The sequence below is a fragment of the Trichosurus vulpecula genome, chromosome 5 (assembly GCF_011100635.1).
Source record: "Trichosurus vulpecula isolate mTriVul1 chromosome 5, mTriVul1.pri, whole genome shotgun sequence".
NCBI lineage: Eukaryota > Metazoa > Chordata > Mammalia > Diprotodontia > Phalangeridae > Trichosurus > Trichosurus vulpecula.
Genome location: NC_050577.1, coordinates 145270922 through 145297157, shown reverse-complemented (window position 1 = coordinate 145297157; position 26236 = coordinate 145270922). Strand labels below are relative to the sequence as shown.

The following is a 26236-nucleotide window of genomic DNA, read 5'->3' as shown; positions in this document are numbered from 1 at the left end:
ATGTCGTCCACATCCAGGGAAAGAAATATGGTGTCTGAATACAGATTGAAGCATACTATTTGCTCTCTCTCTTTTTTTTCTTTCTTATGGTTCCTTGAATTCATTCTAATTCTTCTGTACAAAATGACTAATGTGAAAATATGTTTAATAAGAATGTAAGAGCCTATATTGGACTGAACACTGTTTTTGGGAGGAGGAAGGGGAGGAGGCAGAGAAAATTTAAAACTTATGGAAGTGAATGTTGAAAATGAAAAATAAATAATTTATTTTTTTTTAAAAAAGACTTTATCCAAGATACGAAGGTAGTAGTGAAATGGATAGAGTGCTGGACCTGGAGTGAGGAAGACCTGAGTTTAAATCCAGCATCAGATACCAGCTGTGTGACCTTGAACAAGTAAGTCACTTAACCTTGTTTACCTTGATTTCCTCATCTGTAAAATGATCTAGAGAAGGAAATGGCAAACTACTCCATTACATTTACCAAGAAAACCCCAAATAAGGTCAAGAAGAGTCAGACATGACTGAAAGGACTGAACAACAACAATCTAAGTCTTAGTAGAAAATAATTGGGACTATTTATCCTAAACTAATAATATATTGAAGAATTTTTATTTGATTTTACTAAAAGGTTGGAATATAGAAAGCAGCTTTAGGCCCCCAACGTACCTTAGAGGTCATTTTGCCAAACTTTCTTATTTTATAGATGTGGGATCTCAGGCTGAGAGAGTGTAAATGACTGGCCCAAAGTCACATAGCTAGTCAGTCCCAGAGTTGGACACAGGCATCCTGATTCCAAATGCAGTGCCTTTTCCACTATAGTGAGTCTTCTGTTCTTCTCTCAAACTCTACTAATCTTTGAAATTCTACTAATGCACATTCTTTCAAAGTTAAAAAGAAAACATTCAACCTTTTAGTAAATGAGTTTTATCTGTGAGTCGGCTGAAGAAATAAATTCCAAATACTTGGTACACTTAGAATCGAAATTAGAGTCATGAAAGCCTTGTAGTCTGGAAAATAAGATCCTAATCTTTAAACGTTGTGCATTTAGATCAACATTCTTGTGCTTTTCTCTGTGCTACAAGGAGACAAAACTAGGTAGGAATAGAACAATGCTGCCGTCAAGTTGAATTTAATCACGCAAATCAGTATCAACAGAAGTAGGGCTAATTAGAATTCAAACACTACCCTTCTCCTGGACATAATTTGAAAAAAAAGACTGTTTTTTTCTCAGTTATATAGGTTGGTGTAATATCAATTAAGTTGGGACGTTTTTTACTATTTTAGAATGATAAATTAATTAAGTGTCTTTGATTGAGCCTTACTAGGTGCTAAACCCCAGGCCCAAATCGCTAATTACTAGGTGCTAAGCTGATGTGGGAATGAAGCCCCCAGGGCCCTAAAGGGAGTTGCTAAGACCAGAGCCAATATTATGTGTCTAAGTTCTGGTCTCTCAGATGACCTGTGATGAAGGCTAAAGAGTGTATGAAAAGAGAGAACAGAGCTATTTGCTCAAGGCTCTCACTCCTGGAGGCACAGGACTGATGGTTTTCTTGGTAACTATAAATCGTATTTGGTCTGTTTATAATGTATGTTTGTAACTGGTTTGTATTTGCTCTGAAGTTCAGGGTGCTGGTTTTTTATGCCTGAACTAAGTGAATGATATTTGCATGTTGGATTGAATTAAGATTGTTAACCACTTAATGCTACTTTCCTTAGTAAAGCAGATCAAAAGAACATGTTCTTGCAGTGTTCTTATTGTTGGGCTTGTGTTGGTCTTTCACCCCCACAGCATCTGCTAGCCCAATTGTTGCAACAGTTGGTGGTTTTTTCCTTTTTTTCCCAGTTCAACACAGTTTAAATTAGGGCCAATAGTTAATTTTAAAGTAAGAGGGAAATTTCTGAGTGAGCAAAAAATATGTCTTCATTTTATCTTTTCTGGAGAAATATTTTCATCAAATCCCTGGATATTTTCTCATTCTAAGGACAGGATAAAGAATTTAGGTATCAACCATAAAAGCTAAGAATGATAGAACTAAAGGTAGTGGAGAGGAAATGCCAACTGACATAGACAAAATCTTAGTGTAGCTCAGTGGGCACTGTATACAAAAAAAAATTGTTGAATGGCTTTAATGAACAGGCATTCCCAATAATCTGATGACTGTCATTACGGATTCTAAGTCATTCTCTCACTATCATTTTAAGGTTGCCTGTTTTTCTTCCTAATCAAGCAGAAGGTAGGACATTTCTCTCAGTAAGATAGTTTTCTCCCTATTTTTCTCCTCCAGTGCTCCAATTCTGTTGCAGTGAAACTAAAGACTTAATATGATCTTTATGGATTATCATTTAAAACAAATTATTTGACAGAAAAGAAATAACAAAGGTTAGCTGTATGGGATAAAAGTTAGGGTTCATTAAGTCCATATCAGAATAACCTTTTTTTTTTAAAGAAAAGGGATAAATAGATGTAGCATAAAACAGTTAAACATCATGCTTAAATGAAAATGAGAAAAATATAAAGTTGCTATGATTTTAAATATCAATTTTCAAACTTTAATTTGTAATGGAAGATTAGAAATAACTACAAAATAGAGAAAAGCAGTATGTGTATATGTATAAGGGAAAGATTCCTTAAAAGAGCTTTATGTGATCACTAAATTCTGATCACCTCAATATCATTAATAGATAAAATCAGATAAAGAGCAAATAAACACAAAATTGAACAAATTTGCCAATGTTTTTATATTGATTTATCCTTCTCATAGATCAGAGTAGAAATACCAATATCAGATACTTTAGATAAGAAAGTAGAAATGGCATTTAAGAAGATAAAGTCAGGAAGAGGGGCTAAATCTGACCAAATATGAAACAGAAGCAATCTGGGCTGGAAGCACCATGATTTTGAAGGCTCTTGGGAATCATTTTTCAAGAAAACTCAGAGAGAGAAGATATTAAATGAATGGAAAAAAGCAGAGGTGCTATTCATATCAATAGAGGCAACTGAGAATCCATACCTCTACTTTCTTATCTCCATAACATTTTTCTGAAAATCAGGCACCTGGAGGCAACAGCAGGTTTTTATAAATTATTTTCTACAGAAAATTTTCACAATCATGTAAGTGACTGAAAAGTGGGGCAAACCTAAGACCCCATTATTTATTTGTCGATTATGTGAAAATCAGTCCCAAAGGTTATTAGGCTGTCTCCCATGCTTTTGTAAAGATCACAAAAGAATCACTAATAAATGAAACAACCAAGACATCCTCATTCAGTGATCCTTAGATCAATATCAAATGAGGCACAAAATAAGGAGGCTTATTAAACAGCTATTAATCATTTTTGTGGAGGATCTCCTAATCAGAGTTCAGCTGGAGAAGGAAATGGGTTTCTCTAGATGCTTCTATACATGGATGACTTTGTGTTGATTGTATCAAGCCCAGAAATACTGTAGGTTATCCTCAGCTAGGTTTTTGGCCAATCAGATGAGATTGTCCTTACTACATAGGAAAAACCAAATGGATAAAGAGTTTTTATTACCCAGACTATGTATGACATAGAGTTGTGTGGTCAGCCCATTGGGTTATACTACAAGTTCTCATACTTTTTGGTCTCAAGATCCCTTTTTTTCTTAAAAATTTTTTTTCAAGACCCTTTTAAATTAAAAAATTATTAAGGATCCCAAGAAGCTCTTAAGGTTATGTGGATTATATCTACTGATATTTGCCATACTGTAAATTATAACTGATTTAAAATTTATTCTTTTAAAATAACTATAAACCCATTATGTTAACAGAGATTATATTTTAAATGAAAAATAACTACACTTTCTGAAACAAAGAAATTACGAGAAGAGTAGCACTGTTTTACATTTCTGCAATTCTTTTAGCGGTTTAGCTTGACTGAAGACAGCTGGATTCTCAGATTGGCTTTTGCATTCAATTTGTTGTGGTATGTTGGCTTGAAGTATATGAAGAAATTCCAGCCTCATACAAATATGTAGTTGGAAAAAGGTGGTGTATTTTAATAGGCAAATAATACCATACTATTAATGTGAAAATAGTTTTGACTCTGTGTACCCTCTGGAAGGTCTTGGTGGACCACAGCTTGTGAACTACAGAGTTAGATCATCAGTCTGTATACATTTGGATAGTCATTGGAGATGGCTCATGAACTGGGGTTAGGTAAGGAAAAGAACATATTGGATTGTGTTTTGGAAACTTCAGAGTATATTCAATAATCTGACTCTCTGAGTGACACACGCACACCTCCCTTTTTAAGACCAATATTCTCTGGGTGATGCCATCTAGCTTTAAATCATAGAATATCATGATCTCTGAGCAATCAAAACTATGGAGGACTCTAAGGGTAATGTAAAGACACATTCTATATAAGTATATTGAAACACATAATGATTTACTCACAATAAGTGGTACAGAAGACATCATTAGGGAAATGTATACTTAGAAAAGGATGTGGGCTAGTCATGTAGAGAAAGGGAGGGATAAGAATTAGACAGACTGAGGGCTTCATTGGTACTCATGAAATGGAAAAACGTTTTTAAAGGAAAGGTAGTTCCTTTATGGATTGTTTAGGGAAGGATATGGAAATAATTAGGATAGGATGAGGAGAGATGGATGGTATGTGATGGTCACCGGTGTAAGGGGGTCACTTATCCATTAAAGAATTGAAGTAAAGAAAACCAGGAAGTTAAAACTTATGTTCTTTTGTAAATAAAGCTAGAGGGAAAAAACAGAATGGCTCCAAATTAGTATCGGTTCCATCACATGTATTGTTTAGAAATGGTTACTAAAAAGTAACTTGAATCACCAAATTATGTTTTTGCGATGCAACAGCTAAGGCCAAATTCATTCCTTGGCATTCCAAATGGTTAAGATACATTTTATCAGAAAGTTATTGTGCTCCTTCTCCATTTTGTGTTCATTAATTTATTGCAAACAATGATGTCTGTGAGGATACAGCGACCTTGTCATTTCTTTTCGCATATTGGTTCTTTAGTGAAACTATGTTTTTCTGTGATGTGGTTACTCTCTTCTCTGATACAGACATCAACCTTTTCATGTCTTCTTATTCTTTACAGAGCTCTGGCTTTGGAATTAAGAAGATCTGAGCTCCATGGTTTCTCCCATTCGTTATAATTCTTCTATACAACATGACTAATGTGAAAATATGTTTAATAGGGAATGTATATGTAGAGCCTATATCAGATTGCATGCCATCTTGGGGAGGGAGGAGCTAGGGAAGGGGAGAAAATTTAAAACTTATGGAAGTGGATGTTGAAAACTAACAATAAATAAACTAATAAAAAAACAACATGGAAAAGAAAAGATCTGAGCTCAGATCTGATCCCAGACACTAACTAGCTTTGTGACAAGCCATTTAACCTCTCTTAGCCTCAGTTTCCTCATTTGTAAAATAGGAATAATAGCAGCTATTGAAGTGACAATCTATTCAAAGCACTTTGAAAACCTTAAAGTGCTACATAAGTGATGATGATGATGATGATGACAATGATGTCCTCCCATAAATCTTCTATCAAAGATCTGATACAATGGAGGACCTTTTCTTGTTTTTGCTTCCCTGAATAGAATGTCATATTCTGGAATCAAAGATTGTTTCATTATTGACTCTGTATCACCTGTGCCTAGCACAGGTTCTAGCACAAGCAACAACAAGCATTTATATAGCACTTTAAGGTTTGCAAAAAACTTTAGAAAGCATCTTCCTGATTCCAGTTCCAGTGGGCTATACACTGCATTATCTATCATTTTATAAATGCTCATCGATTGATTTTTTGGTAAGCTCCTCATTAGACTGTAAGACCGTAAGTTTCCTCTATTATATTCCTAGTGCTTAGCACATTACCTGGCACATAGTAGGCACTTAAGCATATATGGATTGATATGTACTAATATACTAATTTAAAAATGTACTCAGGCCATTCTGTTGTATCTCATTCTTGACTGGCCTGTCTACCTTTCAGATCATATATGTTCTTGATAAGGTCTTTTAGGCCATTCTGTCTTGACACACATCTTAGGAGAATTCATTGTCTTTTGTTTTAGAATGAGGTAAGTGTCCCAAATAATAGTTTAGAGAAAAACTTTAGCCTATTATAATTACATGTAGAACAATTAATAGATACTCTAAGGTTGTTTTTCATCACTTTTATGGAAGTTTAGAAGTGTTGCATTTTCTTGACTCTAATCTTCTTACTGTAAAACTATTTTGTTCCTCCACTCTGCCTCGTCTTTCTCTTCAAATGGGATTAAATCATCATTCCTTCATCTTATGTCTACCTAACTATTTTGATCCAGTTAGTGGACCATAGGGCTGAGTAAGACATTCTATCCTCATCTATACTTTGGCGTTCAAAAGAGGCTATAAAAATATTATGTGCCTGCCTGGTTGATGCAGGCTCAGAGTAGAAGTAGTTTCTTGACAGGCTGCACCCGTATCATATAGACTGAAACACAAGTTCTTCCTAATTCTTGTCCTCAGTTCTTTTCATTGAACATATGGAGCCCCTCTCCTTCCCTCCTATAGGACAACAATGGGCTAGGACTCCCCACAGAAAAGGCACTGATATGACTATGTTGCTAGGTCTCTATTGCAACCATCCTGGGTGGAATAATGATGATGACCACTTACATAAGCTTTTTAAGGTTTACAATACACTTTATGTATGTGGATAATTTAATTTCCTCTGGCCCTGGTTTCTCAGCATGCTGGTAGTTCTAGGCAATTTGATTGAGGAATCTTCCCAATGTAGCCCTCCTTCCTAACAAGTCTAACACTCAGATATTCTTTTGGTTAATATGGCCATAGTTCACTTATTGTCTCCCATTGTCTTCTTTCTCTCACTTGACTTTTTAAAAGCCTCCAAAGAAAAGTAAATCTAAAATGCAAGTGATGCTACATAGCCCAAGGTAGTTCAAATTAGTAGCTTTCTTTAAGGTCCAAAGTTGGAAATTCAGCACTTAGAGAATCATAGAATATTGCAAGTACATTCAGTGAGTTCAGAGGTGAATTATCTAGTCTTACCCTTCATTTAGAGATGATGAGACTGAGGTCCACAGAGGTCACCTAACTTGCCCAAGACGGCACCTTTCTTGACTACTTGGTGTGAAAAGAACTAGATTTGAGTTCTGGTTATGACATTTACTAGCTGGGTGAACCTGGGCAAGTCACGTGGCTTCTCTTCATATCAGTTTCATCATCTGTAAAATAGGATCCTTGCACTACTTACCTCAAAAGGTTGTGAAGAACATGCTTTGTAATCTGTTAGGTGTTATTGAAATATTATTATTGCTTTTCCTGCTCTACCACACCACCTCTTTCTATTAATACTATGCTGCTCGTGACACTCCTTCCTGACAAAAGGCTAAGACATTAAGAGCCTGGCTGCACAGCAGGTGGTCACTTTTTGCAGCATGCCAGCTTTTTCAAATAATCTGTGTAGCAGATTAAATGAGGTAATATCTGTAAAGTGCTCTGCATAGTGCCTGGAACATAGTAAGGGCTTAATAAAGATTTATTTACTTCCCTTCCCATGGATAATTTGGGAGCCATTTGTAGCTCTGTGGGACAGCTTTTATATATATATATATTATATATATATAATATATGTATATATATAATTATATTGTATAATATTATATATATAATATTATATAATAATATATAATATATATTGAGAGCTTTCTTCAATGGTGACCATCAGTCCTACAGCTGCTGTTATCTCTGAAACCTCTCTTATATACTCTATCCATATATACTGGTATATAACCAGATAGATAGAGCATACATACATACATACAGCATATCCTACACACATATAATTTATATACTTGTTGCTGAGTTGTGTTCAATTCTGTGTGACAAAAGTCCATTGGGTTTTCTTGGCAAAGATATTGGATATTGGCAAATATATTGGCAAAGATATTGGTTGGCTATTTCTTTCTCCAGTGTGTGCCCATTTTATAGATGAGGAACAGAGGCAAATAGGGGTTAAGTGACTTGCCCAGGGTCACACAGCTAGCAAGTGTCTGAGACCGAATTTGAACTTAGATCTTCCTGACTCCAACCCCACTATACCACCTAGCTGCCCCTCAATGTATATCCTACACATGTATAAAATGTATATCCTACATATACATTGTATACTCTACATATTTCTTTCATATATGATGTATACATGTAAATTATAACTATATAATTTATGTATGTATCCTGTAGCCTTACATACTAACTAGAGAAAGGAGGAGAGGCCAGGCCAGTGGGTTGCCAGGTCTGGCACTTTTCTAATACTGGCTGCTGGACTTCATGCCCTAACACCTCCTTTGGTACAATATGATGTGTACCATGTTTACATCACTTTAACATAATCCATGAAACCACAGACTTGTCTATAATGACTGTTCAAAGAGGGTTATGTGTCAGAAACACTCTAAGGACTCTGTTATGGTACACTCATACCTCTAGCACAGATTAGTGGTATGGTCCTTGAGGACAGTCCAATGAAGATGGAATGTGTAATTAAGAAGCATGCAAGTCAGCTGTTCCACACCTCACAGTCCTGGGGGCAGCAGGAGTGTCCCACGTTTCTAGGTTCACTTGGATATGCAAAGGATAAAGGTCAGACAGGGTTATGCTTGATGGGGATTCTAAACATAGTTCAGGTCTCTGCCAGGAGATCAAAGAACTTCCCAGGCTGTCCTGCTGACAGGGGACAGCCCTGGAATCTTTTATATCTAGACTAGAGCATCCTTAGCCGCTTCTCATATCGTCGACAGCTGGGTGGCACAGGGAATAGCTAGACAGATTAGGAGACAGGGAAATGAGTTCAACCCCTGGCTTAGAAATTTACTACCTTATTGGGCAAGTCACTTAACTACTCTCAGACTCAGTTTCCTCATCTATAAAACGGGAACATAATAGTACTTCCAGGGTTGTTGGTTGGAAGGATCAGATGACGTCACATATATAAGGTGCTGGCTATTGCTATTTAAATCAGTGCTCTGAGAGGTCACTTCCTGTGACCTCTCCCCAAAGAATGCTGATAACAGATGTATATGTAACTAAGATGTCACCAATATTTATTCGTGTGTTATAGAGAGAATCCTTAAATCTTCCTCACCCTTGCCTTTGCCTCTGCCCTGCCTCCCCTTCCCTTCCCTTGCCTTTATTCCGCTCCTTTCTCTCTTTCTTCCTCTCTCTCTCCCTCCCCCTCTTTCTTTCTCTTTCATTATCTTTTTTCTTCCTCTCTTTCTTTCCTCAAAGAGGTATAGATGGACGTATCTATAATAGATAAATACAGATAAACATCTATTTTCTCCATATTTATACACACAAATACACTGTAAAAATATTTCACTAGTTAAATTCAGGTCGATCTTATGGAACAGATGGCAGGCTTGTATCCCTTGGGCCATATTAGAAAGTTTTGTGAATATTTTGCACACTGAGCAACTAAGAACCCAAATTAAGTCCTTGTGTACACAATCCTCAGACTTCTACTTAGATTCTTTGCACCTGGCTAGGGACATGGCCCACATTTTTGTTTTAAAAGATAATATACTCCGACCAACTCTGGGAGTTGGATTAGCATTTTTTCTTTCTCAAATAAATCAGCCCAAAGTGACTTGATCGCTGATTTGTCCCTCAGAATTGTTCTAAGCAAAACTGTGCTAAGAAAAATTATTAAAGTTGCTCCTCAAGGAGCTTACACTCTAGCTGGGGAAAGAGCAAGCATACAAAGAAAACTGAGAACGTAATGTGAGATATAAGTAAGTATTAAATGATTAAAAGTGGAGTCTGCTGTCAAGCAGTTTACAGTTTAGTCCAGAGAGTGAAAACCGAGAATACAAGCTCAGCTATACAAGTGAAATGAATGGCGCAGTAATTCAGAGGAAAGACATTGTTTTGGTCTGGAGTGTCTGAGAAGGCCTCAGAGAGGTAAAACTTTGGCTGGAACTTGAAGAATGTATAGAATTCAGATAAATGGAGTGAGGAATAAACTAAATACCACCTTCTATATGAATCCTCTGTGCCTTGGAACCCACAGTACTTTATTTACACCTTTTGTATGCTCTTATAATGGATTATTTTATTATTTATTTCTTATAAATCCTTTGAATTATAGTATGTATGTGTATTTGCCTTTTCTATATACTAGATTATAAACTCTAGAATAGCAGGGGGAATGTTAGTTTACCTAATCTGTCCCAACCCTCCAGTTTAGTGCAATGCCATGCTCAAAGCAAATACTTAATAAATATTGACTGAATTAAACTGCTTTAAAGGCTAAGTAATTTGATCATATTTAGAGTGATAGCAGTATGGGCTAAAGGTACAAAAGTTGAAACTTTCATTCAAAATTCCTTTTAACATTTTTTAATTTGTATGTTTCATAAGGTTTCCAATAAACACTTGAATTTCTGGAAGATTATTATTATCATTTTTTGCTTAGAGAGACCTAAAGTCGTATCCCCTTAGGGGGTAGGATTCTTGTACATTTCCATATGTTGCCTGACCGAAAGAATGCATGACACAGGTATAGTAGCTGAAAGGGAAATATGCACACTTCTGTAATCTAAAATATGGGTAGGAAATCAAAAGCTTAATCTTTTACTTTTGAGAATATCCACTTCAAAATCACTGTTGCCTTTTCTCAATTTAGAGATGTTTACTTGAAATAATCTACGTGTATAGTTAATCATTTTCCTTTGGAAGGTAAATTGCATGAAGAAAGGGTCAATTTTTTAAACTTTGATAAATTTAGTTTTTGAATAACAGAAAAGTTATATGGCTTCATTTTCATTTACCTATTTTTTTCTGAATAATATCACATTATCATTTTGCTGTTAAAGCAAGATGGAATAACATGGCATTTAATTACCTGATTCTCTGATACTTGTAGCTGGTTGGTCAGATTATTCATCATAGACTCAGTTTCCTCAGCTTTCTTGACAGCATCCCCTGAAAGGTCTAGGGAACCATTACAGCTTGGACCTCCACAAATCCTGTGCCCTCCGGCATCTTTACACAGAGCTCCCCCACAGGGTGCAAGATCACATGACAAGTTACCTGGTGTTCCACATACCTAAAAAGAGAATTTGTTGTCAGGAAGCTCCTTGTCTGAACTGCAAAAGCTCAGAAATCTGATGCTGAAACAGGGCATATTAAAAATTCCATTAAATGAAATTATGAATGAGCATAGTAATTGTTAATATTTGCCTGAAAGCAACTGTACATGGTCTGATGTCCCACATTTTATTGCACCTAAGCATCTTTAATTTTTTATGATCATATTTTTAAGAGCATCAACTAAAGTATTTTATATTGCTAGCTGACTTGTAAAAGCAAAAATAGTAACTAGGGAAAGACACAGTTCAAATTTTCAGGGCTACCAAATTTTATAGTAATACTTTCTAGTGTAAGTGATGAAAAAACACCCATGATGTTTCAGAAACAATAATAGACCAAGAGATTGACAGGTACTATCTCTATCATTTGGATTTTGAAAATGTTGCCTGAGGAAAGTCCCACCCCTGCCCCTGCTGTTTTGGAGATTGAGGGGTCAGTCTAGCCTAGACTGAAAGTGTAGTAGCCACATTCAAGGACCTGATTCCATTAGTGATTGGCACATGAGTTTCAACCTGCTCTATTTCTGACTTGGCCTGGTTTGTCCCTCCTTTGGGCAGCCTGTTGTTCCTGGGGAGTGAGGGAGAGAATAACTATATTGGTACTGGACTTGGGATAGATACCCAATGCGCAGCTCAGAGCTCCAGAGCTCAAACAAACCACCAGCCTTAGCCTCTGCAGTGGCAGGGATTACAGATGTGTACCACTACACCTAGCTAGAGAGGCTTTCGAGAAGAAAAACAAAATGTGAGGAAAGAAAAACTGAAGAGATAACGAAGTAGGAATCACAGGACAATTTTAACATGTAATGTTTTCTGTTTACCTTTTCATTCAATTTTTGGATATCTGGAGTCTGAATCTGTTTTAATTTTTCCAGTGAGAAGTCTGCTTTTGAAGTTAGTCCATCTATCATAGTAAGCAAATCATTCCTCGTATTTTCAGAATGTTTTATGATAAGCATTGTCTCATTAATTTTCTGTTCCGCAGATAATGACATTTGATAATATTTCTTGATCATTGAGGCATCTGTATCAATGTAAATTATAGTGAAAAGATAGTTGAGAGCATAGTGTGTTCTTGAGTCTATTTTGCACTTACATAATAAGTTGTTTCTCCCTTACTTTCCTGCATTGAAAGCTCCTTGGAGGCAGGGGCTCTTTTCACTTTTGCTTTTGTATCCCAGCACCTGGTATAGCTCCAGGCATACAAAGGATCACATCCTATACGTTTAGAGCTGGAAGAGATCTTAGATGTCATTTGGTTCAATTCTTTCATTTTACAGATGAGAAAACCGAGTCCCAGAGAGGTTAAATAACTTTAACCTTTAACTAACGTCACAGAGCAGTAGTCATCAGAGGTGAGATATGAACTAGGGTCTATGACTTCATGTTTAGTTTTCTTTCCCTGTGCCACATCTCAATAAACGTTTGCTGGTTGATCAATTGAAGACAATAGTCTCATGATTTATTTTCTTCTTCAAAAAACTCCCCCCACCCCACATTGGTTCTTTCATTCTCTTTGAATTTACATTTAAGGCTGTAGAACTATAGACTGCCCACTTATTCAGAGTAAGTTTGCCTAGCAGTATGGTGGACCTTATAGGAAAATATATGGAAGTAAACAAAGCACTCTGGCTGTGTCCTCTTGCTCCCTGAACACATATGAGGCTGTTCTTCATTACATCTATACCACATATTTATTGATTGGTTGAATACTCTTCAGAGATACACATTTCTGCTTTTTATCTGCGTTTATCTTTTTGGTCTCTGCCATGTGCCATAGTTTAATTTTTGTATATTCTCTTTCCTGCTATGCAAAAATTTCTGAGAAAGGCTTCTTACCCTTTCCCCCTCCATTAAAAACTATGAAATAAATAGATTAGAATGAAGAGAGGGACATTCATCTTTTGTGCCCCTGTCCATCATGTCTCCTTGTCCTTGGCAACGCAAAAATTCCTGGTCTGTAGATGCAACTAGGACTATGATTTCTTCCTTTGCTAGATCCTACTATTTTGACTGTGACAGTAGCAGATACTACAATTAAATCAATTTGGGTCCCAAGGAATTTTGAAGTCTCTTATTACTTTTGTTGGTGTTGAATAATGATTAAATGATATAATGACATAATTATATCATTGTATCATATACAATTACATCATGAATGATTAAAATAATTAATGAATAATTATATAAAATGAGAGACAATGTGGCATAGTGGATAGTGAGATAGCCCCAAGAAAACCTAGGTTTAAATCCTAATTAACCTCTCATTGACTTCATGTAAGTCTCTAAAGCTATAAGTTGTGGATACTATAATAATTTACCTTGGTGGGAAGAGTTCCTCACTTGGAGTTCAGTGTATTGATGAAATTACATGTTCAGTGTGTCTTTTATAGGTGTAAATATACATATATGTATACATATAAGTTTATATACATGCATATATATGATTTATATATGTCAAATCATGTCATTACATTTACTATAGCAATCCGAAGACTCGGCAGTGTGGCCTAATGAAAAACCAAATGAACTTGGACAGAATACAAAAAAGTTAGGGTTCCTGATTTTGTTGCTCATTAACTGTATGATCTTGAGTTAGACACTTAGCTTTTCTGATTCCTTAACAAAATAAGGATAATATTTGTACTATCTGACTCACAGGATTTTTGTAAGACTCAAATGAAATCATATAAATGATAAAGGAAAAGTGCTTTGTAACCATTAAGCACTGCCTTAAATATATATATGTATACACTGGTACAAAAAGGGAGTAGACCTCTGATTCAGTTTGTACAGGGAACTCCCAGGTGAGGAAAAACTCTACCAAGGCAGGTTAGTACTTTCTCTGCAATTTGTAATCTTAGAGGGTTTTCGAGGGAATTGAGAGTTCAAACAATTTGCCCAAAGTTACACAGCCAGTATATGTCAAAAGGGTAATTTGAACCCAGGTCTTCCTGACTTTGAGGCCATTTCTCTCTATTATGCTATGCAGTTTTGAAATGCACTATTTATTATAAGTATTACTAATAATAGCTACCTAAATTCTTATATAAGCTATAAATTATAATTCTAGGAATTTTGTCTTCCAAACCTTGTTAATTCTGGCCATAGTTCAGACTACCCACACCTGGACTTAATCTCTATAAGTGACTGAATCTTCCCAGTGGCTTACAAGAATTTTAATTTTTTTTTGTTTTTTTTTTTTGGTGACTAATAAAACAGGGATTTTGCCAAGCTCTCATACTCTCTCTTATCCAAAGCCAATGGGAGCTTAGCTATTAATGTTAAGGAAGAGATGAGAATGTGGTTAGCAAGGATGAGAATATGGCTAAGAGCTGTTTCTGTTATTTTCCCAAGGCTGTAGTATGTCCACCAACTCTGGGGTTCTTCCTTGTCCCACACCCCTCATGGGTTTATAATTAGATACCTCTTCAGTTAGCCTCTGGTGTATGTTTAGGTTACACATTGTTGGCTGTAGTTCTTCATTTAAAGAAAGAATGGTCTAGGATCCCAGAAATGTTTAAAAAGCTGAAACATTCATGTGCAAATAATACTTCTAAGGGGTGTGGTTTTGCTTTCTAAAGCGCTTAGGCACTATGGCATTAGCACAGTATAAGTAACTGATGGAATGCAATGGGTATTTCATCAGCTGCCATGGGGGAAGGTCACCAGATGATTGAAATGCATTTGGTTTCTTACCCCTGATGCTGGAATTGCTGACGTGGGAGGCCAAGTGTACTTTCTTCTGCAGGTCTTTGAGTAGATCATCTACTTCTTTTCCAATGTTTCCCACAGTTCCATTTAGGTCTTGAAAGTCATACACTCTGTCCAGTCGTTGGGCTATCTGATCAACCTGCGTTCTGGAGAAGCATATCACATTAGCTTGATTTTGGCAATGATTCTTTACATTTGTATAGCTCCTTGCAGTTGTCAAAGCACTTTATGCATTCTCTCATCAAATTTGCAATACATTTGACACCTCAGGGAGAGGGGAGCTATAAAACAATTCATAGGATCAAATATTTAGAGCTGAAAGGAGACTAAGAAATTATCTAGTCCCACCCTTTCATTGTGCTGATGAGGAACCTGAGACCCAGAGTAGTGAAGCCACATGCCCAAGGTCAGGCAGTTTTTAAGTAGTAAGTATTTAAATGAGTTCCTTAGAATTTAAATCCAGCACTCTTTCTACTATGCCCCATTGCTCTCTCTGTCATCATCTCTGTCTGTCATTCCACCTAATCCATCTAATGTATCTGTCTAATGTACCTACCTGCCTGTCTGCCTGTCTTTACGTCTGTTTGTCTATCAATGTATAGAAAAGGTATTGGGTTTTGTAAAAGTCTCAGCGTGAAGGTTTAAGACTGCACTAAGACTCCTGGGATTTGCTGTGTATGGGTGTATCCTCTTAGTTAATATGAAATTTGTACAGATGGGTATAAAATACCATGGATCTAGAATGAGAAGGATCCTTGGAAGCCATCATTTTAGAGATGAGGAACATGAAGCCCAGGCTGGTGAAGTGACTTGTTCAACATCTCTTGATTGGAAGCATTAGATTTATAGTTTGAGGACTTGGGTGCTAGAAACTCACCAGCTGTTTGACCTGGGGCAAGTCACTTGACTTAGCCGGACCTCAGTTTTTATATTTTTAAAATGGGGATAATTGTAAAAATACGCAAACCATTTGTAAATGCATAGTCTTATGTAAATGTTCGCTATTAGGATTATGATATCTTGCTTTTTATTATTTAGGGATGGATCATCCCCACCCTTTGTGGTCATTCCGTCTCAGTAGCCCACTATCGAATGAATACAAAGCATGTATTAAAGGGATACTGTGTGCTAAGCGATGGGGCTAGTGCACATTTGAACTACCACCAAACAAATGGCAGAAGGAAGGAGAGGAAGTGAAACTCCTGTCAGTCAGCTTGGTTTCTAGGTAATATATCTGGAGAAAGATTAACTAAAGACAGTTCTTGCTTTACATAAATGGACCTGTCTAGGGACCTTGAATTTGCCTGAGGATGTGGGAAGTGAGGGAGGGAGGCAGGAATGGGGGTGCCTACACCTGTGGAGAGAGGGTGAGGGCTGGGGATAGAAAAGCTAGAGCAGGAGGAAGAACACACTGAGCCAGGCAGGCCAGACCTGGACACAGAGAGGAAAGGACTGGTGACAAGCTGGGGCAGGGCTAGGCACATGATACCCGAGTTTGGACAGACAGAAAACAGATGTGCAGGGCCAGACATGTGGGCAGGCAGGCAAGTGGTGCTGGAGGAGGTCTCAAGCCAAGCCCCAACTGGCTGCCAATCTCTTTGTCTCAATTCTGCTTTCACTTGAAAGGTTTTTTAAAAATTTCTTTCTTGAAATCTGGAACTCAAAATTATATAGAACCGAGTGTTGCAAACTAAAAATAAAAAAAAAATCATGCACCTTGGGTATATAAAAAAGTAAGTGAGCCAGCAGCTGGAGAGTACACAGTAATAATGTTAACTGTAGTAAACTTTAATTAGTACATTCTTTTACTGATACTTGCAATTTGGGGACCCCCCTCTATTTTGTCAATCTGTATAAATCTCAATCTCTTATAGTTGTCATCAGTTTTAAAGTAATGAGTAAAAAGTACACGTTTGTAAAAAAAAAAATTTCTTTTTTGGTGGGGTGGGGAACAAGGGTGGGACTGGAGGGTAGGGAAGGCCAAGCAGAGGGGCAGGAGCAGAGGGAGATAGCACAGTACTGTTCTGTACAGTAAAGTTAACATAGATGTTTTTCTGGAATGCTGATTTCTTTCAGAATTCTTTGCTTAAAGTCAAATTTGCATAATTTGAATTTACTTAATGATGAGGAACTTAAAGTGAGAACTATCTGTGCTAATGATAAAGAAAATTCACATCTATGCAGTGCTTTTTAGGTCACAAAATGTTTTCCTTATATAAACATGTTAGTTAATGCAAGTATTATAATAACTATTTTGTAGATGAGAAAACAAGCAGAGGGAGACTTGCTTAGAATCAGAGAACTTGTACATGTCAGAGGCAGGGTTTGAACCTAGATGCTGTCTTCTCAAGGACCACACCCATGTTTTCTCTTACGGCAAGGTCTTTGCAAAAGGAATATTCTTTGTCAGATTCTATGTCCCCCTGACTTTTGGCTTAGAGAAATATTATTGTCATCCTGCATTTCTACTTCCTAATCTGAGTCCAAGCTATTTCTTTTGGTCTCTGGAGGGATATTTTCCTTTCCTGCCTGGGAAGTAGGTCCGCTCTCTTGGATCCTAGTTGAGACTCCTTTCCTCTTCTCCGCTTGTCGTAGGGCCCTTCTTGTAGGGTTTTGCCAGACCCTCTCTACTCCGCGCAACTGAATAGCAGCTTGTCTTCCACTGCCATTTTTTTGTAGGAAGCGTTTTTTTTCTCAACCTCTTCTTCCCACCCCCATTAGCTCAAAATAGCTCTGGGTCGTGTTTATCTTGGGCTACATTTTAGGGGACATATATAAATATACATTTAAATATAGGGCATTTACGTATAGGTCAATTGCAACCTCTCCTCTACCCCCAGGTCCTAATGCCTCTCATTCAAATGTTTTTAAACGTTCATACTCACATTTTAATAGGAAATCTATTTGGACCATCCTTCAATTTCTAATAACTTTTGGGAGAGGAGGATGTTTTGCTATAATAACACATTGTTTTGGTTGTGAAATTGAAGCCCCTTTCATCTTATATGCTGAAACACTAGCTGGACAAATTTTAAGGGGAAACAGTTTAGCAGTGTGGAAAGAGGACTGGTCTTGGAATAAGAGAATCCTAATTTGAATCCTGGCTCTGACTGAGCCTGACCCAGGTAACTTCTCTGCGCCTCTTATTTCCTGATCTATAACATATAAATGTGTTAAATGGCCTATATGATTATTTTCTGTTTCTAAATCTTATGATGCCGAATTTCAAGTAACCTTAGTAATATATGGATTTTTGGCAAAATTGGAAAGTTTAGGAAGACCGAATAAACTTTACTGGAGTATGGTTATAGTAGCCCAAAGGCACAGTGGATGGCACATGGTACGTGATTAATAAATGCTTATTGATTTACTATTTATATTTAGTTCAATTCAGCAAGCATTCATTTGCTACAGCCAGGCGCAGGATGTTATCTTCGGTTCTGGGCATAAAAAGATGAAAAAAACCAACCTTATACTCTTTCCCTTAAGGAGCTTATAATTTGAAAGGCGGATGATATGTTTAAAAAAATAAGCATGAGATGAAATATGATAAAACAAAAGCAGTAGCCTAGCCAGATATGATGATAAATGGGAAAAGGGAGAGCTCTGATAGTAGATCTATTTTGTCAGACTTTCCATAGATATGATTTATTTGGATGTCAGCAAATTACATGAAAAAGGCCATCGTGCTATTTTTATGGGCAAGTTGAAGCAGAGTATCAAATGCAGATAGGAAGAAGGGCCACTATGCCATAATAAAGATCCCTATTGACTACACATTAACTTAGAAAACCACATATTTATATATTTCTTTTTTTAAAAATTTAATTAATACATCAGTACGTTAAAATAGGGGCAGCTAGGCGGTACAGTGGATAGAGAGCTGGGTCTGAAGTCGGGAAGGTCTTCCTGAGTCCAAAACCAGGCTTAGGCACTTACTAGATAGCTGTGTGGTCCTGAGCAAGTCACTTAATCCTGTTTACCTCACTTTCCTCATCTGTAAAACCATCTGGAGAAGGAAATGGCAAACCCCTCCAGTATCTTTGCCAAGAAAACTCCAGATGGGATCATGAAGAGTAGAACACAGTTGAAATGATTTAACAACAGTAACAACAACATTAAAATCGGATAGGAAACACATTTTAATCTGGTTTGGGCCATGTTTGGGAGTGTTGTGGGCTGCGTGTTTGACACCTCTGGTCTAGACTAGGCAGCTTTTGATGTTAATTCGGAGATGCAATCATCTTCAGTTGTAGGGATTAGGGAAACTTTCATGGAGGGGATAGCCCTTGATTTGAAAGGAATATGGTATGAACTAGCAGATATACTGAAGGAGGACACAGCTGGAAGGATGGGGATGAGATCTCTTGTCTCTATGCATCTGCAAAGGCTGCTCCTCATATGTGGAATGCATTTTCTCTTTTCCTCTGCCTTCTACAAGAGGTCTTTCTTGATGCTCCCAGATGTTAGGACTCCTCTCTGAAATTTGATTGTGTTTATTTTGTATTATCTGATATTTTCTTATCTGCCTATATTTTTTCCCTTTCCTTTCCCTTTTACCTTCTTTCTTCTCCCACAAAGTTCTTGGGAGGACGGTTTGTTTCCGTTTTGTTTGTGCTCCACTAGGGCCTGGTGTGTCACAGGCGACAACAGTTTGTTAAATTGAATCGAATTGAGTGGCTATTAATATTCCTATCATTTCCATGGAGTTGGTAATCCACGTTAGACTCTAAACAATTCAACTGTTCATTAAAATGTATTTGCATCTGGAAAAACTTGCTTTCAAGTGGGTTAAGAAGGAGGCAAGCAGGGCCTGCTAGGTGACCCAGTGGATAGAGCGCAGGGCCTGGAGTCAGGAGAACCTGAGTTCAAATGTGACCCCAGACACTTACTAGCTGTGTGACTCTGGGCAAGTCGCTTAACCCGATTGCCTCCAAAAAGGAAGGAAGGGAGGAAAGAAGGAAGGAAGGGAAAAAGAAAAAAAAGGAAGGAAGGAAGGAGGGAGGGAAGATAGAGGCAAGCAAACATGATGACTAACTGGGTAATTTGGGCTGTTTATCTATCACTTCTCTGAAGTCAGTGTATTTCCAAATTTGGTTAAAGCCAGTCAGATTAAAAGCACAGCTAGGAGTACTGGTTAATAGTGAATCTGATTCTCTTATTTGAACACAGTCTTACCTAACAGAGTCATGATAATCCTTGACGTTTAAGAATTCCCCAGATGAGAAACCAGGATGTTTCAGAATCCTTTCTATTTCAGACATGCTATCTTCTAGGCGTTTGAAGTCCGCATTGCAGCCAGGCAGGGTCTCTCTTTTATCTTCCAAGTTTGCAGCCAACCTAATTAACCCTTGTACAGCCTCAGAGAGGGAAGAAATCTTATTGTCCCATTGATCAAAGCACAAGTGACATCTATGACAAGTGGGAAATTCCTGGGAATGACCCCGGGCACAACGATCACAGAATTGGCCCGTAACACCTGTTCTGCACAGGCAGGAACCAGTTTCCTGGTCACAGATGGGCGTCTGTGTCCCTTCCTTATTACACTTACATTCTAGAGCGAGAAGGAGAGAGAAATGAAGCAGAAAGGGTTACTTTTTTTCTTAACTTGGGAGAAACCTGAAAATAGTGATTCCATTGCCTAGGCTTTTGCTCAACCCTCTTTACCCTTTTTGCTATTTCATCCTTCCCTCTCCTCAGAATCCTGCACACAACTGTCCAATAAATACTTTAAATAAGTTTAAACGTTACGAATAGTGCAGTGGCTGTTAGTATACAACATTTGTCTACTGGTTAAAATATGTGGAAATTGGCTAACGCTTTAGATCTTGAAAAGATTTGCTTACTTTGATAAGTTCTCAAGGAAGGGAATGTGTCCTCTTAGCGCAGCCAGGATTGGTCAGGAGGGTCAAGCCTGTGATTCCTATTGGTCCTTTACTATCAGTGACTCCCAAAGTGCTTTGAACAAATTGCTTAGCTACTCTAGTTCTGAGGCTTGTCTCTGTGTCTGTGACCTCACCAATGTACTTTGTTTTAGTTAAGTCCCAGCCCTGGTTGGATAGGTTAGGCTGTTTAGGTCCCAAATATAAATACATAACACATAATACATATATACTGAATGAACAAAAAAGAAATGTGTGGCAATGTTAGTTTTTAATCATTTTCAGTAAAAAAAAAAATAGACTAATGCCGTACAGCACTTTTAAATATGTGTGTGCTTGTATGAATGAAAGGCAGTGAGGCCCAAGGGATAGAGTGCTGGGCCTGGAGTCAGGAAAACCCGAGTTCAAATTTGACCCCAGACAGGTACTGGCTGACTGACCTTGGGGGAGTCCTTTAACCTTTCTCTGCCTCAGTTTCCTCAATGATAAAATAAAATTATTATTATTATTTCTATAATATTTCTATAATAACAGCATTTACTTCATGAGATATTTGTAAACCACTTAACATAGTGCCTTGAACACAGTGGGTGCTTAATAAATGCTCGTTCCCTTTCCTCCCTATTAAAGTCAAGGAAACTTTGGGTTCAAGGCCTGCTCCCAGCTCATATTGGCTCTGTGACAGTGACAGAAACATTGAACCTCTCAGTTCTCTAGGCAACTCTAAGCCTGTAAGTTGATAAACTATTGCTGATGTGCATGCTGGGCATTTCTTATATAAATGAAATCCCTGGTCTGGACCCTTCATATTTTTGGTTGTTCAGTCATATGTACATTATGCATATATGACCTGCTACAGCAGCAAGATAGGACTTTTATTTTCTTTTTAAATCCTGGGTATTTGCTAAATGGGCTGGAGAGCTGAGGGGGAAAAAATACAACCACCAGATATCCAGGAACTAATCACCCTCCTTATCCCCTTTTCTAGTATGTATGTATGTATGTATGTATGTATGTATGTATGTATGTATGTGTGTGTGTGTGTGTACACATGTAGACATCTTTTATTTCAGATAGCTGAAATTGGTACCAGATTCTAAGGATGTTCTTTTATTCCGTGAAAGGCTGCATCTGTTGGATCCAATCTTATTTCTCATAAACACCTGAAGTTGACCCTGTCCTTTACATTTCCTTGTGTCTTTTTGTTTGGGACATAAGGAATACCATGGGACAGCCCTGGGAGCCACATCGGGAAGAGTAATCTTTCCTGCTACAGCAGGGCAGGGATCCCAGTCCACTCCCCCCAAACCCCCGCCTCATTGTCAGAATTTTCTCTAACAGCAGAGTCATTGTGAGCCATTCATGTTTTCAGAACTATACTTTCAAAGGCAGAATTACTATGAACCTGGGCCTTTAAATCTATGCCATCAGAATACGAGCCTATCCTGTTATACTATCAATGAACATTTATTAAGTGCTTACTATGTACCAGGCACTGTGTTAAGGGCTGAGGATACAACAGAGGCAAAAGACAGTCCCTGCCCTCAAGGAGCTTCCAGTCTGATAGGGGAGAAAACATGTAAACAAATATATACAAAGCAAGCTACCTAAGGGATAAATAGGAAATCATTAACAGAGGGAAGGCACTAGAATCCAGAGGGGTTGGGGAAGGTTTCCTATAGAATCCTCTGCTCACAATTGATACTTAATATCCATTATTTCATTTCGTCCTCATAACTACCTAGTAAAATAAATGCTACAGACATCGACCTCATTTTACAGATGAGGAAACAGGGTGAGAGAGGTTAAATAATTTGCCCAGAGTTACCTCTGTGTGAGGCAGGATGCCAACTCAGACCTTCCTAACTCCAATTCCAGCACTCAGACTGCTGAACTGTATGCTGCCACTCTCTCTTTGGAGTTTCAGGGAGGATCAAGAAGTACTAAACATAACTGATTTTTGGAGTAAAAATAATGGCCGATGCTAATGAGGACTGATGAACTAATTAGGCTCCCTAAGCAGATGCCATCTGTCCAAAGCTTTCTGTTCCAAGCCACAGGACTCCTCAGGACCCCCTAGGGGTCAGCATTATGTCAGTTACAGCAGCTTGTGGCAAGTTCTGTTTTCTTATGATGACCCTCATCCTCAGCTTAGCAGCTCCATTCAAGATGCAGCCCGTTTTGTCAATCGAATCTCTATTAGGTGCATCTCTAACCACAGTTATTCTCCTGTTGCTCAGGGCCATGGTTTTGCTTTCTCCTCCATTTGTTTCTCCTCCACTGACTTAGCATGAGATGAAAATCATTTTATGAGTATAATGAAAGTCTCCTGTCATTGAAATGCAAGAGTTGCCACACCCTAGGGGACACCATAAACCACATTTTCCAGATGTCCTAACAATTCCTGGGTTTTAAATGAGTATTTCCATTTAAAACCAAGAGAGTATTTTACTCACTGGGAGAATTATTGAGAACCCAAAGCCGTAAATAGAGTGCGACTGGGAAGCATTGGAAGATATGTGAGAATATTCTGATGATATGCAGAAAAAGCCTCCCTAGGTCCCTTGACTGCCAAAATGACACATATCATTGATAGCCTCATCAAGTGGCTAATTCTTTACCATCTTTAGATTCTGGATTAGCTTCATTTGGGAGTTGACTAAGGGAAATCTATCTCCTGGACTCGAGCCAGGATGGAAGTATGACAGTTCGAGGACACAGAGACTTGGGAGCTTTTCTACCCTGCTGATGGCCCCTGATTCTCTTCCCAGAGAACCGCTTCCCGCCTCAGTCACAGCGAGGTTAACATTTATTCTCAGTTTATCCTTAAAACAACAGGAAATCAAGGCAAAGGCATATTTGCATTGCCCTCAGGGGTCTGGTCCATTGTGGTCAATCTATCTCCTTTCTGTCTTCTTTGACAATCTGTCTCCTTTGAGAATTCAAATTTATTCTTAAGGTTATAAAAAAAGTTTTCAGAAGTAAGACCAAACCACATGACATTGTTAATTAAGTCCACACTTAAAACCACTCATCAAATAGGCATATAAAACTGCATGTCGTTTGAATGGTGTCCTCACCAGGGCAAAGTTGTAGAAAATAAGGATATGCTTTTTAAATCAAAAAATAACTAAACACACAGTTTTTAGAGTAATGGACAATACTTACCGATGCATTGCACTTGGGGATCTCCATAGTAATTTTCCTCACATTTGTTGCAATGTTTCCCACCGTAGCCCAATTTACAAGGGCACTGGCCTGTAAACTGTAAAAACAGTCACGGGTGAGGAACTGATGAGTATGTTATGATCCAAGAAGAACTAATTCTAAAAGAAACCATTTTTCCCCTCTCCTGTGATTTAGCCTATACAGCTGTGTAAAGACAGAGGAGGGGGTGGTTCCCATGGCTAGAGAGGGCAATGGAAAAGAAGAGGAGGATGAGGCGGACGTGCTCTGGCTTCCCCATCTCTGATATACCGTCTGCTTCCAGCTGCTCAGGGACAGGTGGTTCCCAACTGAGAGACACACACAGATGCAAATGAAAACAAAACAGATAAATGGAAGTGGGCCAGATTCTTTTCTTATATAATTATGGGAGTTTCCCCATAAGGATAACAGAGTCCAAGGATCTGGTGGAACACTCAATGTCTCATTTGGTAGAATATTTTATACACTTCATTTGCAGTTTCTAGAAATTAGCCTGGGAATATTTTATTTAAAATGCAGCAGTTTTATATTTGCTACAAGGGTTTTGCTTTGCCTTTTTTTCTTCCTTTTTTTTAATAGAGGGGGGTGGGAGGGAGAGAAAATAGATGTTTTTTCATTCAACAAATTAAAAAAAAACTTAAATGCAGCAGTTTTGTTTATAAATCCACACAAGATAAAGACAATAAATGGGGTTAGAAATGGACTTTCCTGTAACCACACAGAATTCTGTACCTTGTTTCTGAATGTAGTGGAGGAAAATGGAAGTTCTCTCTCTCTCTCTCTCTCTCTCTCTCTCTCTCTCTCTCTCTCACACACACACACACACACACACACACAAAGAAAAGGGGGAAAAAGTCATTATGGTAGGATTCTTTAGAATTTTAGGATTGGATGGAACCTTAGTGGTCACCTAATCAAACTTCCTACCCAATATGAAAATTCTTTGGGGAGTGACCTTCTTGACCAATGGACTTTGGACTATATTCTTGCTAATATTTTCAATAATTGGGCACAAGAAAGAAAAAACTGCATGTCATGACCATCCAACAATCATCCCACTACAAGATTTCATCTGGGATCAAAACAAGAAGAAATCTTGCATTACTAAAGCATTTTTGACAGAATTATAGGAACCTAAAGAATCTTTTGAATTATTGAAAAAAGAATAAATTATGTTTAGAGTAGTTTTAGTATTAACTATCTTTTACTATATTCTTATTCTATAAAGAAGACAGCTACTCAGTGTAGTGAATAGAGTGCGGGGTCTGGAGTCAGGAAGACCTGTGCTCAAATCCAGCCTCAGACATTTACAAGCTGTGTGACCTTGGACAAGTCATTTAACCTTTTCCTGCCTCCATTTCCTCATCTGTAAAGTGGGGTTAGGAACACCTACCTCCCAGGGTTATTGGAAAGATCAAATGAGATAAAAATTGTAAACTGCTTAGCACAATGTCTGGCACTACATACATGTTTGTTGTTATCATTATTATTATTATTATAATTTAAGACAATAATCTGAATTTATCATTTTTGTTAACTACCAAGTAGTTTTTTTATATTTTTTGCCTTTCCATTTTCACTGCTACCATCCTCATTCAAGATTTTATTACCATCTGTACCAATTTAATAACCTAACTAATTTCTCTTCCTGTTCTATTATTTCTTCATTTTGACTGATTCTTCACACTGCTTTCAGATTAATCTACAGAGTGTCCATAAAGTCCGTGTGCAATTTAAAATAGTTGTAACTTTAAATTGCACGTGGACTTAACACAGCCATGATTATGACACTTCTGCTATGAAACCTTTCATAGGTCTCTGTTGGCTACCAAGCAAAATAAAAATACCTTAATTTGGTCCCTAGGGTCTTCCATACTTTTGTCCCCATTTACCTTTCCCATCTTGTTTTCTTCTATTCTCCTATGGGTATCCTATATTCCAGCCAGAGTGGAACCTTATCCCTGAAAATGACCCTTGACTTTCTGCTTCTCTGTCTTTGCTCATACTGTTCTATTGGCTGGGAATGGTTTTCATCACCATCTCCAACTATCAAAATTCTACCCATCTTTCAAGGTCCAATTTAGAATGTTATCTCCTTCCTGAAACCTTCCTTGGTTCTCACATCCAGATGTACTTTCTCCTTCCTCCAATTTTCCACAGACTTTTTACTTCTTGTGTGGTGCTTCTCTGCCTTCTTTTATCCTTGATAAGAGGGACTGTAAGCTTCCAGAGGGGAGGCATTGGGTCTTCCATGTCTTTGTAGACTCTCCC

General features: G+C 37.7%; 1 protein-coding gene across 1 annotated transcript in view; it reads right to left on the bottom strand.

Moving 5' to 3' along the window:
- LAMB4 (laminin subunit beta 4) overlaps positions 1–26236 on the bottom strand; it is a 140509-nt gene that overhangs the window by 20660 nt on the left and 93613 nt on the right. Inside the window, exons 24-28 of the mRNA XM_036760117.1 lie at positions 23927–24023; positions 20055–20430; positions 14862–15022; positions 11984–12186; positions 10916–11119 (exon numbers count right to left, since the gene is read on the bottom strand). Coding sequence (XP_036616012.1) covers positions 10916–11119; positions 11984–12186; positions 14862–15022; positions 20055–20430; positions 23927–24023 — 1041 coding nt within the window. The remainder of the gene's footprint in view (positions 1–10915; positions 11120–11983; positions 12187–14861; positions 15023–20054; positions 20431–23926; positions 24024–26236) is intronic.